This window comes from Phytophthora parasitica (assembly GCF_000247585.1).
Source record: "Phytophthora parasitica INRA-310 unplaced genomic scaffold supercont2.48, whole genome shotgun sequence".
Classification (NCBI taxonomy): Eukaryota; Oomycota; class Peronosporomycetes; order Peronosporales; family Peronosporaceae; genus Phytophthora; species Phytophthora nicotianae.
Window position 1 is genome coordinate 45,883 of NW_008649034.1, and position 12,968 is coordinate 58,850.

At 47.9% G+C, this 12,968-nt stretch overlaps 3 protein-coding genes across 3 annotated transcripts; 2 read left to right on the forward strand and 1 right to left on the reverse strand.

Annotated features, from left to right (window-relative positions):
* Nucleotides 1-3,070: 3,070 nt before the first annotated feature.
* On the forward strand, nt 3,071-8,667 carry PPTG_15154 (hypothetical protein; the record flags this gene model as incomplete). The annotated part of the gene is made up of 1 exon (XM_008912513.1): nt 3,071-8,667. A coding segment is annotated over one exon (5,383 nt), but the record flags the coding sequence as incomplete, so codon positions are not given.
* Nucleotides 8,668-10,307: 1,640 nt separating this feature from the next.
* Nucleotides 10,308-10,634, forward strand: PPTG_15155 (hypothetical protein; the record flags this gene model as incomplete). The annotated part of the gene is made up of 1 exon (XM_008912514.1): nt 10,308-10,634. The coding sequence occupies one exon, from the start codon at nt 10,308-10,310 to the stop codon at nt 10,632-10,634; it is 327 nt and encodes a 108-aa protein (XP_008910762.1).
* A 98-nt stretch (nt 10,635-10,732) lies between these two features.
* Nucleotides 10,733-12,092, reverse strand: PPTG_15156 (hypothetical protein; the record flags this gene model as incomplete). Its single annotated transcript, XM_008912515.1, has 1 exon — nt 10,733-12,092. One exon carries the CDS (start codon nt 12,090-12,092, stop codon nt 10,812-10,814), a length of 1,281 nt encoding a protein of 426 aa, XP_008910763.1. The 3' UTR covers nt 10,733-10,811.
* Between the last annotated feature and the right edge of the window lie 876 nt (nt 12,093-12,968).

The window sequence follows — 12,968 nt, forward strand, 5'->3', positions numbered from 1 at the left end:
AGTAAAACAATGGCATTTTTTTGTTTAATACATGTACAACTTTGAAAAAATGGTATATATAAAAATTAAAAATAATAATCTAAAGTTTTATATGTAAAATCCAGAGCTTCACCGTGCTAGCACGGCATTAGTATTAGATTCTAGATTCCCTGAGTTTTATTTAATAGTTGAAAATCAAGCTGCTGGCTAATAGCCAACAAATTAAATATGTGCGTCAATCATCCTAAAAAAAGGTGATCATCCCTTCACGTTCCAGGGTTGAAGCAGCGATAGATATTAAATCGATTCGACGCAGTGGCATTCCTACATTGACTTGATTCAAGAGTCAATGTGATGTCATAGCTAAACGCAAGCACTAAGCTAGGGCTTAGCCTCCCTCACACGCTGCTGATAATGAAAACAAGACCTGCACTTCTTTGAGCGCAGAGGCGTTTCGGCGGCGCTGTTGAAGCTGTAATAGGCCGGCGTGCAACAGCTCCGACGCACGACGTGGATTGTGAGATTGCCTCAACCACGCAAGCGCTGAGGCAGCCTGTGACTGGCAGCACGGCTTGAATCTCTTGGAGGCTGGAGGTAAGCCAGTCAAGGCTCAGCCTTAGGCTGGGCAATGCGAATGGAATTCCAGTCCAGTCGAACATGCAAAACTTCAAGGTGTGCAAAGCGGTTTTCGCGAACACGATGCGGCAGCAACGAATGTATTCGAGAGTAAATGGTATCAAGTGATGGATAGTAGTGTTGCATGTAGCGTCGCCACAAATGTTCTTCTCTTCTGGTTATTGTCCTGCATTTGTTGCGTTATTGCAGTGTTGCGAGTCACTCCAGTGTTACGTACAGATCCAGCTTTTTTAGCTGATGTCCCTCCTCGCGAGATGACACTACATCCAAACTGCGAGAATACTTGATTTATTAATATTTTCGAACTTGTCTATCGTTTGCTTTTAGCTAATAGGGCCTACATTATGCAGAACTGCCCTTCATATTAAACCTCCGGCTTCCAGTTAACCAATCCAATGCCGAGTAGTCCCTGCTGGTATACACCGTAGATAACCGTGATGCTACTTGCAAAGGTATGTGTGTTCGTAAAGTATACCGTTTACATGTTAGAAAATTGTATTCATCTCCCGGCATATTATGCAACCTGTACTCCAGTGGTATGGTCACAGACTGCTACTAGGGCGAGCTTCCGCCCACGAATCGCCAAAAATTAGCTTGTGAAAGCATTATACCGGGATACTTTAGGTATGGACGGTCCTCAGCGGATTAATCTCACGGGCTGCGTAACTTGTTCTATGCTATCTCGCCCAACATTCAGCTGACATCACAATGTAAGTTGAATGATGAAAGAAAGTTATCAAACTCGAAATTGCTAAAGTCTTTGTGGGCGTATCGACATCTTCACGTCGAGAAGAAGTATCGCCCTCAGTGCGGCCTATAAGGATATTTCGTGAGCTTAAGAAGAAGCGCCACTGCTCTGTCACTTCTAGGTTTGTTCACATACTTGGGACGAAATACCACCTAAATAAATAGTTTAATCAGCACGGATGTGTGTGTGTGTTTTTTATGCGGTTAACGCCGTTGGTACTCAAGGTGAGCACTGTTTCAACCCCGCTGACCGGTTATTTCCATATCCGGTGGCTACGGCGTTTTGCCCGGATGGTGGCCTACATACATCGTTATCTAGAATCCAAACAAGAATCTTGAGAAAAATATTTTTTTGGTGGAATCTACACTGTACCTTTTGAGGCCAGTGTGATCCGTATTGCAGCTCGAGCTGTTGCAGTCTACCAAGTAAACATTGACTACAAGGCTATCTCAATGCGAAGCCGACTCGCCTTGGCACCACCATACCAGCAAAATGATGGGAAGGAGCAAAATAGTTGAGATGACGACTATTTGTATCTAGAAACGATCCATATCTTTAAAATTTCTTATCCACTCGGCCAGCTGGCCTATTTCGCCTCTTGGTTTCCGGCTGATTTGGTCGGTGAACAACATAGCGAAAATGACAACCTGAACCTAGTGTCAGTAAAGAATTTATCTTTGTATTAAAAAAAGTTGTGTATTTTATACCCAATCAAATTGAATTATGAGATTTTCCAGTTGAAAGTTACCACAATCTGATTGTTTTACTATCCTTTATTTTAGCTCCTTTTTTTTGCTTACGCGTAGATACCTGATGATGCCGCGTGACTTCCTTTGATTAAAAGTTATGCAAGACTTCTTTGGGTCTGTGGCCCGTTGTTGGGATGACGCTTCAAATAAAATTGGGATTTGTTGCTGAATGTAAAAATAAAGTTCTTTCGGTGCATGGAGTGTGGCTACTTGGAGCAATTTTTTTTTTCTATTTAGTTGTTTTCACCATAGTATTCCAACCGAATTGTTGTCCTTTGATTTTCTAATTCTGGTTCTCCATCCTCACTTGTGGTAAAATGTTTGAGTTAGCCTTCGTAAAGTGAAAACGTGAAAGACGATCTAATAAATATTTGAAATATCTTTTTCACGACTTTAATTTTCTGAAAATCGATTCAGAACCGTGCAATTTCATCGTGTGGACACACCAAGTGCAACAACACATGGTGTGGTAACATCACGTACAACATTAACTTTTGAATGGTGGAGGAAGAAGGGAGCCCAAAAACTCGTTGTCTCCACAACGCCATTCCAGTTTTAGCCTCCTAGGGCATACTAGTGTATTTGTTCATGTAGTGTTTGCATATCATCGGGCGGTCCATGTGAAGATTTTCAAACAACACCATCTTTCGACCGAGGGCTCCAACCCTGTGGCGACAATTCCTCTCACCAGATCTGATGGACCCCACCTCAAAAAACCCATATTCAGAGTATCCAGCATGTAGAATACTCCATTTGGTGTAACTCATGTGTGGCGCATTATACTTAGTCACCCGCCAGATGCCGCCGCCCAGAAACACCCCACCCGTCGTCCTTTACATGGCAGTGTGGACATCACATGACAGGGTTGAGCCTCCTACATGTAATAGCCCTGCCTCCACTTCTCCCTCTGCGCGTCAATGGCCGAGAGACGCTTATCAACGCGCGATTCCTCCCGCCAGAGTGGTCGGGAGACCGAGAGTGCATTTGCCGCCTTCTTGTCGGACGGCAGTGACGACGAGGACGCGGATGACGCGGACACGCGCGCTCTGCTTCGGATGCAGCAGCAGGCAGACGATCGAACGTATGTAGACACACTGAAGATGAATGAAGAGAGTGATAGCAGCTTCAGACTCACGTGGGCCAAGCCAGGAGTGTTTGATGCTCGAGAGGACGAAGCCTTGATGGGTCCTAAGAAGTTGGTGGAGGCAGCGATGAAGAAGGATGAGGCTGATCATAATAGCGACAACGTAGTTGATGTTACGGGCGAGGTCGAAGCTGAGAAAGACGACAGCTTAGTAGATGAACGCCCTAGTTTTAGTGATGTTAACAGCTTTACTGGAGGCAGCTTTGTCGCTGAGGCTGATGTTGTTGCTAGTGATAGTGACCATCACGACAGTTTGGCGTCCAGACCGCCGAGCTTTGAAGACGACGGTGACAGTTTCTTTGATGAGCCCAGACCTAGTTTCTCGGACGAACATAGCTTTACTGGGGGTGACAGCTTTGCGGACAATAGCTTTGTATACCGTCCGAGTTTGCCAGACGACGAAGAAAGTCAGGGTGAAGTACTGAAGCGCGTTGACGCAAGTGTCAACAGCTTCGTAGATGCCAGTTTTGTGTATCGCCCAAGTCTGCCACAGGACGAAGCCAGCAGCACCGAGGCAGCGAATACTACACCTATTGTCGACAGCAGCTTCGTGTACCGTCCAACCCTCGGCAGCGAAGAGACTGATACTATCGCTCCAGTTGACAACATCGTTGAGTATCGGCCAACTTTATCAGGCGATGCGAAACAGAGCAACGTGGATGATGTTGTAGTAAATGATAGCACCACTACTGCAGACGATGGCTTTATATATCGACCGAGTTTACCGGATGACGACGTCCCGGATATTGTATTCGGCTATACTCACTCAGCGAGCACTAACCCGTCAACCGAAGAGATGAGCGGGTACAGAATAACTCTACCGGATGCAGACAAGAGCCAAGACAAGAGCCATGAAGCCACAACAAGCGGCATTAGCGATGCAAAAGTAAAGGAGGAGAGTCGTGGAATTGACGAGTTACCTGATACCAGCGAAGAAGTGGGGGGCGAGCAGCCATCGTTTTTGAGTCCGAGTGCGTCGAGCTTCATCCGATCTAGTGACGCCGTTGCATTCGATTTCGGAGGTATTGATTCCTCGTTCAGGTTGCACGAAGTGGAACCAACTACAGTTGTTACGCAGGACAACAGCTTCAGCAGTGTACTCACAGACAGCTGCGCGTCCAACGCCCCACCGAAGCTTGACACCACTCAAGTGTCCGAAGTCGATGTTGCTGCAGAGGTATCTGGGATTACTACTACAGTAGACCAAGACGAGAAGGAAGCATCTATTGACAGCGCTGGTGAAGTCTTTCCAAGCACTGATGCAGTGATCAAACCGTCTCTATCTCGAACGTCTAGTGCCGCATCTTCGACATCGCAAGGGTGTTTTACACAGCGTCGAATGACAGCTCGTGAATCGTGGAGAGTCTCGTCGCTGGACTTTCGAGAGAGCAAACATGCGTACGATGAAGAGCTCGGACCTTTAGCCAGCCAGCAATCCCCGCGTGCTTCTGCCATCAACACCGAACGACAGCGATTCAGTAGTACCTTTGAAGAGCGCGCCTCTGCTTCCTCCAATAGCTTCGCGTCGTTCCACAGTCAAGCGAACTTCTTCGTCGACGAGCAGAGCTTCTCGTCTGTCAGCTCTTTATCGCTGGATTCCAGACCTTCAGGAGACGACTCGTTCTCGAACGTTGCCATCCTCGGAGACGACGTTCGTGACCAGAACGAAAGACGCAGTAGCGACATCATATCACAGGATGTTGGCGAGAGGCTCGACCGGAGCTATAGCGACCTGGTGGCAGTCACGGCGACACTGGATCGCAGCTTCAGTCAGCTAGTGGATCGCGATGGATTCTACCGCACCAGCGCCAATGAGAGTGCGAATGGCACCATCCTGGACAGTTCAGTGGCCTCGGCTGTGTCGCAGTCCTCGACTACGAGTGACGAGCTCCCGTTCGTCTCCTTCAACGCTGTCAAGGCCGGATTGAGCAGCCCAGACCGACAGAAGTCTACTAGCGCATCACAGCAGGTTTTCTATAGGTCTATCCAGCTTTCTAAAGGCGACGTGAACGCGGTCAAGTCCTCTACAGCGTCTTTACCTCAAACCTTCTCGTCGGCAGCGCTGCTGGCTGCAATCAAGACGCGTGATACACGTACGAACACTCGGTCAGAAGAAACCGAAGCAGGGGACGTGGCTTGCGGTGCGTTGCCGCCTCTAGAGCCTCCACTCAAGCTCAACGTGATGCCACGAGGACGAGGATCCGTCTCATCTTCGCTGTTATCCAAGAGTGCGTCGCCTGTAGCGGTGTCGTCTATGACTCGCTCATCTGTGGCGTCTTCGACGGGCACTGCTGATCGTTTGGACTTTACTGGAGTGTATCGTGGATCTGCAAACAGCCTCGAGGCTTCACGCAACAATGGCAAACCGGCTGAGTTACCGACGGAGTCCAAGCCGAATCAGAAGAATGCGATTAACTTCGAGCTCTTAGGCGTCAAGTTGGAGCGTTCAACGAGCGACAGTCGAATGATGCAGCGCCAATCGCAACGAAAAGTAGAAGAGTTCTTCCGTAAAACGTACCAGAAGAGTGTGGGCGATATCGATGAGCGAGAAGTACATCGCTGGACCAATCGAAAGACTCGCGCGCATACGACGGCGATCAATACGGAGGCCAAGGTCATCGACCTCAAGAATTTGCGCAATGGTGGCAGACGCCCCGGTTGGCATCTGGAAGACGATGCAGCTCAACGAGAGGATTCGTCGAAACAGGGAGCGATGGGGATGACAACTGGGACCACAAGTACAGGGACCACAGCGACACGATCCATGCCATCCGACCACGTCCCAATACCTCCAAATTACGTCATAAGTCCACAAGCAGAGTCGCAAAAGCCTAAAGTACTGGTGAAGAAGATGACGCAGGTTCCAAGTGGAGGAGACGGTGCCAGGTTTGGAGCGCTGGGACGTCGAGCAGATAATCTCTCCCTGACTCCCACACTGCCGCGATTGTCGGCCAATGAGTCTCCTGCGTTCTCTCCGTCGCCTTTCGGCTTCGGTGCAAGTGACGGCTTTGGCATTGGGCGATCGCCCGGGAGATCTCCTGTGGCTTTTGCTGGCACGGCGACTGGGTTCCTGTGGAAAGCAGGCAGTGGGTTTAATGGCTTGAAAGGATCATCCGATGCTCCGTTCGACGCGTCACAAGTGTCATACGCGCAGCGATCTACACTAGCTGATCGTGTGCAGAGTTTATCTGCGTCATTGGCCAGTACCTTACGTCGCTTCTTGCCCAGTAGACACAACGCTGGTGCCGGACTGACGTCCCCACAGTCGCAGTGTACAGCTCCAGCAGCGCTGCCTCGAGCGTACGACCACAATGGCTTCTATGAGGCTCCGTTCAAGGTACCAGGACTCGACAAACCGATGACACAGCAGAAGAAAAAGACTGTGGAAAGTGATCGTGCGTGGGTTCGCCAGTGGCTGATTCTAGCGACGTGTGCAGTGCTCGGGTTGTCGCTGGGCGCTATCCTCGTTCGGGTCGTGAATTTTAGCGCTACTGTGTTCAATCTATCAGCTGATCAAGTGCACGAGAAGCAAGAGAGCAACGAGCTGGTGGTGTCTACTGGAGCGACGTGGTTGTTGTTACCTGGTCAATTGTTTGCCCGCGTGTGGACCGCAGTCACCACAGTACTGCTGCTGTGCTACGTGTCGACTGGTCTAGCGGATCTCGTGGCCTGTGCAGACAAAGCTGCGCTCGTGTTGAACTTCCGATCGATCGGATACGCACTAGTTCTTGCAGTTTTGGCAGCGTTAGAAGGAGTCTTGGCGATGTGGATGGCGCACAGTGCTGGATGGTTCCATGGAGACAGCACGGCTGAAGCTTCGACGCTGTCTGACGCTCTTGGAGTGACTCCGCTACCACTTGGAGCGGTGGGGTTGTTGTGTACTGATGATGATGAGTACTTGCAACGTCTTGGTCACGACGTGTTTGCGTGCTCCAATGCTTCGTTGACTCTGCCATTGTATGCAGAGGTAACTACCAACTCCAGTGACATCGCAGACAGCGGCCCAGCTGTCTTCGCGCTGCAAGAAGTTACGACGATACTGGCTACACCGACGTCTGTGCCGTACTATCCGGCATTGCTAGGCTCAAGAGGCAACGTGACGCTCTCGTTACTATCAGCGTTGACGCCTAGTAACGTAGCGTCGCAGTTTACACAAGTGGAGCTGGATGAAGTAGGTTCATTGGGTGGGTTGATCGTGCTCGGTCTGCTATTGGGCTTTGTGTGTGGGAAGAGGATACTGCGCTTGCGACGTGATGCCCAAGCTGCGATGTTCGAGTCGATGTGCAGTGCTTCAGACTCACACAAGTCTCGTCATTACATCGTTGGGATCTTGATGGAACTGCAGCTCGTGTTGGAGTGGATGGTGCGTCCTATGGAGCGATATTTGGCGCCTGTGGGGTTCTTCTCGCTCATGCTTGGGCACGTAGCGGCTCACCATCGTGAATGGCGATCGTTTACCTCTCCCATGTCGTCTCTTGTCGTTGGAGCGTTGATTTTGATCTTCCTACATGCTGGAGTGGTGCTACCATTAGTATTGAGACTATTCTCCAGCAATCGACGCTTGCCTGTAGTGAAGACAATGAGGGGATTCGTACCGGCGTTCCTGTTCGCCTTCACAACCGACAACGTTGCTCTAACAGCGCCAGTCTCGATGCAGTGCTATGCTCGGGTGAATACAGTGACTCGCTCTGCCGCGCAGTTGGCCACTGCCATGACTGCAGCTCTCACTCGGAATGTTCGTGCATTGTATCTACCGCTACTTCTGTTGTGGTTATTGGAGTCTTCTTCGTCTGAAGTAGCGAATTTGAGCACGAGGGACTATTTTTCGGTGGGATTGCTGTCGCTGTTGAGCTCTTTCTGTGGCGGGAGCTCTCGCTTGACTTTGGCCGTGGCTCGCACGTTGTGGCCGATTGCCGGGCGTGATCAATCCACCAATGATGCAAGCTTACTGCCTGCTACGATGCCTTTGCTGGTGGTGTGTGATGTGCTTCTGTCCCGAGTGGCGAACGTTGTAACTGTGATGGACCACGTTGTGCTTACGCAACTAGTAGCACAGCACTGGGACGAGACGGTTGTACACGGACCAACAAGCAGGAACGACGCCAGCAACAACTACGTCGTCAGTCCCAGCCCGCTAAACGACAGCCAAGCTCCTCGCCCGTCGTCCAGTGCAATGTTATCCTCCGTTTATTTGTAGTATCGCTAGTCAATGCTCACTTACGTTGAGTATCTAATTGTTTAGTGTGCATTGGATGATTGTGGCATAGCGTGAAGGCACCACGTCTCCAATTCGATTCAGTCATATGCACACCAGTAAGACATTATGACCCACCTCCTGACATTAACCACAGTAATTTTGTGATTGCATAGTGTATTAAAGCGGGAAGAATATAGGGATATTATTGTGGTAATGTGCACTTACTTAGGTGTTTTGTATTTTGGAGAGACTGTAACACCCTCGTCACCTTGCGATTAAGATCATCATTAGACAGGAATCATAACGAAATTGTGATTGTACAGAGCACTTCGGCAGGGGAAAATGTGCCTCCAGGAAATCAGCAGTCGTGAAGACATCACCAGTCTGGAATTTGCTCGCGAGTCCGCCATTGCTTGATATCGAGCTCTGTCGAGTTTTCATGCTATTCACGATGACTGTATACAACAGTCACACGCTATCCGGGGCATCTCTTCTTCAGAAAATCTCTACAAATACAAGTTTTAATGCTTTAGTAACCAAAGAGTTCAACACATGTACAACCCCCTCCTCCAGACTCTTCAGCACTTCAAATTCAAAGGTCGAAGACATGTGTTTACTGTCAACCTTTGAGATGTAACTTACTGAACCTGGGCATCAAATCGGGCATTAAACCTGAATGGTTGATCGCCTATCAAACCTCATGATGCTTATGGTAAGGAGCGCCATAATACTACTACTGTCCACCCTTAGGATGACACGTTTATTCCATTTCGGCCAGTTTATTGGTTCATCCGAATGAAGTTTGTCAATTGAAAGTCGCGCACTCGAGCAACCCAGTACTATTAAAGTCACAAGGATCCTGCTTGATCCATTGACCCACACCACCGACCTATTAATATATTACAGATTCGATAAGGCAGAGCCTACAATGATAACTTGGAATCTAAGTTTCTAAAAAGCTTAAGATTTGCTATCTAATAGAAGACCTCTTACAGTTTTTAGTCTGCTTGCGATATTAATTAATGAACACGTAAGATTCAATTGGATGCGTTTTGGACTACTCACGCACATGAGTATGAATCAATAGACAATGTAAAAACTCAGTAATTTTAGTGGTTTAGAAACTATATTTATGGCTATACACTCCCCTGCCCAGCAACAACTATTAAAATACAAATCTAACCTTATGATATTTACGGTAAGGCGCACCGTAATGCTATTCGTGATCCATGTATTACAGTATCTCGTATCGTAAACAGCAACAAATGGGTCTGCCACACCTCACTTTTCAATTTCCTCCCCCACACGATTACATACAAGTTTTTTTTCCCTCTCGCGCTTCTACGTTTCCAAGTATGAAGACCGAGCCAAAACCAGGGAAGCCAGTCTCCAGTATGCGAGCATTGGCTATCGTCTCGCTTTTGGCATGGATCACCTCGGTCTCCGCAGCGTTGATACCCGGTAATATCAATGCTACACCATCCACGCTCAAGATTGAGGAGGGCGACGTTTCTTCTCAGCGCTTCCTGAGAACGACTACGATCGAAGAGAGGAGGCTTGCAGTAAGCATTCCAGGGCTTGAACTGGCCATAAAAAGCGGACCCCGGACAAAGAAACTCATGAGAAGTTTCAGATAAAGTGGTGGCTACTGCGAAACAAAGAGCAGAGTAAGGTGTTCACGAGCTTAAAGCTCGATAAAGCGGATCTCAATCTGTTCGAGACTCCAGCATTCTTCAAGTGGGTTCCCTTCGTTAGTAGAAAAGTCCCGAATAACGCTGATGAGGCTATATTCAATCCTACTATAACGACGATGTCCTGGCGAAGATTTTGCTTAAGGCAAAAGAATTTGATAGGATGTCAGATCTCGCTAAAACGTTGGAGTTAGGCCAGACTAAGCAATTCCACATTGACGGAAAATCTTCAGACGACGTTTTCAAGATTTTGGAGCTGAACAAGGCGGGTGACCAACTCTTTACAAACCAGCAGCTTCCCAGGTTGCTCGACTATGTCTCTACAGCCAAAAAGAAAAATTCCAATCTGGACGAAATCGCGACATTGAGGAGCTTCTACAAGGATAAAACTCTCGCGAAAACGATTTCCGCGGCAGGAGAAGGCGATACTAAGAGTGCTCTTGTCACTAAAGTAGAGAAAGCTCTGAAGAAGGATAATCCAAGCAATTGACGATGATCCTACTGCACCATTTAGAGTTCTCGAGATACCGGACGTCAAAATTTAGTTTAGGTGAGCTTTTCCTATACGTTATGGAGGGCTCAACTTCTATGCAAGCAACTCACGCTAGCGGTAGGATGAAAGTTCGGTTATCTCCGCGTGGTCGTCGTGGGCAGCTATTGACAGGTATCAATCCTTGGCCGTAAACAGAGGACTCGAGTAGATTTTGTCCAGGTACGTCTTCAACAACTTCTTCCTATCCTGCTCCGACGTGGCCAGTTTGTTTATGACGTACGCTGGTGGCACTTTGGTTTCCACCCATTCGTCGAGCAGAGCATTCTTGATGAAAGCAGCCTTTTTCTCCGTCGCTGGAGTCATTTCTGCCTTCTTGATTAGCTCGAACAGCGCATCGTCACGAAAATTAAGCATGAGCGTTTCGATAACTGGATCCGCTTCAACGTTTGGGTTCTCTTTCTTGAAAGATATTGCGTATTTGAGCCAGGTATCGTATTCCGAATGCGTAAATAAGTTATCCACATCCTTGTTGAGTGAGAGCAAGGTGAAGGCATCATCTGGAGTCACTTCTCTGCCCAGCGTGTTCGAGATGTATGTCGAGGTTTTCTCGTTTTCCATCCATTTAGCGATCAGGGACTTTTCAAAGTTCGCGGCTCTGAGCTTCGACAATCTGTTGGTCTGCACTGCATTGATGATTTCTACCAACTTTTGGTCATCGTAGTGAGTCGTCAGTATATCGACCAGTGATTTCACTGGAACGTTGGGATTCTCGCTCTTGAAAAAGTTATCGTACGATAGCCAAGCGCTGTATTCCCGACTCCCGAAAAAGTTATCCGTTCTCATGTCGTACTTGAGTAGCTTGAAGGCCTCTTCCGGGGTTACTTGTCTACCAAACATGCTCGAAATGTATGCCGGTGTTTGTCCGTCTTTCACCCATTTACCAACTAAGGCATCCTCGAAGTACGCGGCTCGTATCTGGGTGGCTGGGTCTTTCTTAGCTATTTTGATAATTCGAACCAAAACGTCGTCTGTGTAGTGAGCTGCAAGCATATCAATGACGGATCCCGTATTAGCGTGTGGATTCGCTTTTCTGAATTCCGTGGCGTAATTCAGCCAGTTCTTAAATTGCGGATTGGCAAACAGGTTATCCGCTACGTCGTCCAATACGAAGAACTTGAATGCTTCTTTGGGAGCCAACTGTTTGTTTTTCAGACTTGCAGCCACATCATCAAGGCCGGGGACGGCTTTCACTGCAGCCAGTAGTTTATCACCTCCAAGGGCAACCCTCTCTTCGTTGTCCTCTTTGGCGATGTAGCCGGATCTCAAAGACCTGTCGGTGGAGACGCCGTGTTCAGAAGCTGCGAGATTTCTTGTTGCGGCTTGGGTATCTGAGCTTGCATTGATCCTTGCAAATAGGGCGATAATTCCCAATAACACAACACGGCACAGGCGCATAGCTCGTTCCTCCGAGTGTTTCTGAAAGCGGAAACGTTTTTGAGGTTTCAGTCTTCCGAGATGAGTGGTGGGATGTGACCACGTTAAAGCGGGAATGGCTCCTTCTTTCGGTTTGTGCGGTCCGGAACCGAACGTGGTACTATCTCACGATAGAACACAGAAGTTTCTGCTCGGATTCGGGATAACATTAAAGATTGGATACATACCATATTAGCAGGGTTTTATTAAACCAGAATTGGGAATGCCCTGGAATAATTATGCCAATCCACAAAATAAATGTGTTCTAAATCAAATTCATGCTTCAGCAGAAGCAACTCGTGCTGCCAAAGCTCCTTAATGAACCGCAGACGAAGGGGTTTATTGTTCAGCTCTTTCGCTTATTCCGTTGTACGATAGCTGAAAAATGATAAGTGTAATTATTAAAATTGTTAAAACTTCGTTGAGAATCGCTCAATACGTCTGCCCGGCTATTACAAGACTTGCCTTGGAATGAAGGTCCGTTCTGACTGTTTGAGGGTTTATTGCAGCCTTCTTTTTAAATAACCATAGGGCACTTATCTGCTGTCTAGATGTATGTCCGTTCAGTGAGCGGCGCTCACAAGTACCTTGTAGCTCCAAATACATTTATGATGCCTTGAGTGCAGCCAGTGACGATGCAGAGCTCCGGTTTTATCACGATGTACCGAATCAATTTTCGAAAATCTCGTTTTCTACCCAGCAGATCCAGGTTTGATATCGTCGATCAAATGAAAATCTCTGCGGCATACATGTACATGTACCTGGCTTTTGGGAAGGAATTACCTACTCATGTATTAAGAAGTAGTAGGTATTACACATGTATTGGTTTCTAGACAGTGCCCACCTCCTAAAAGCCCA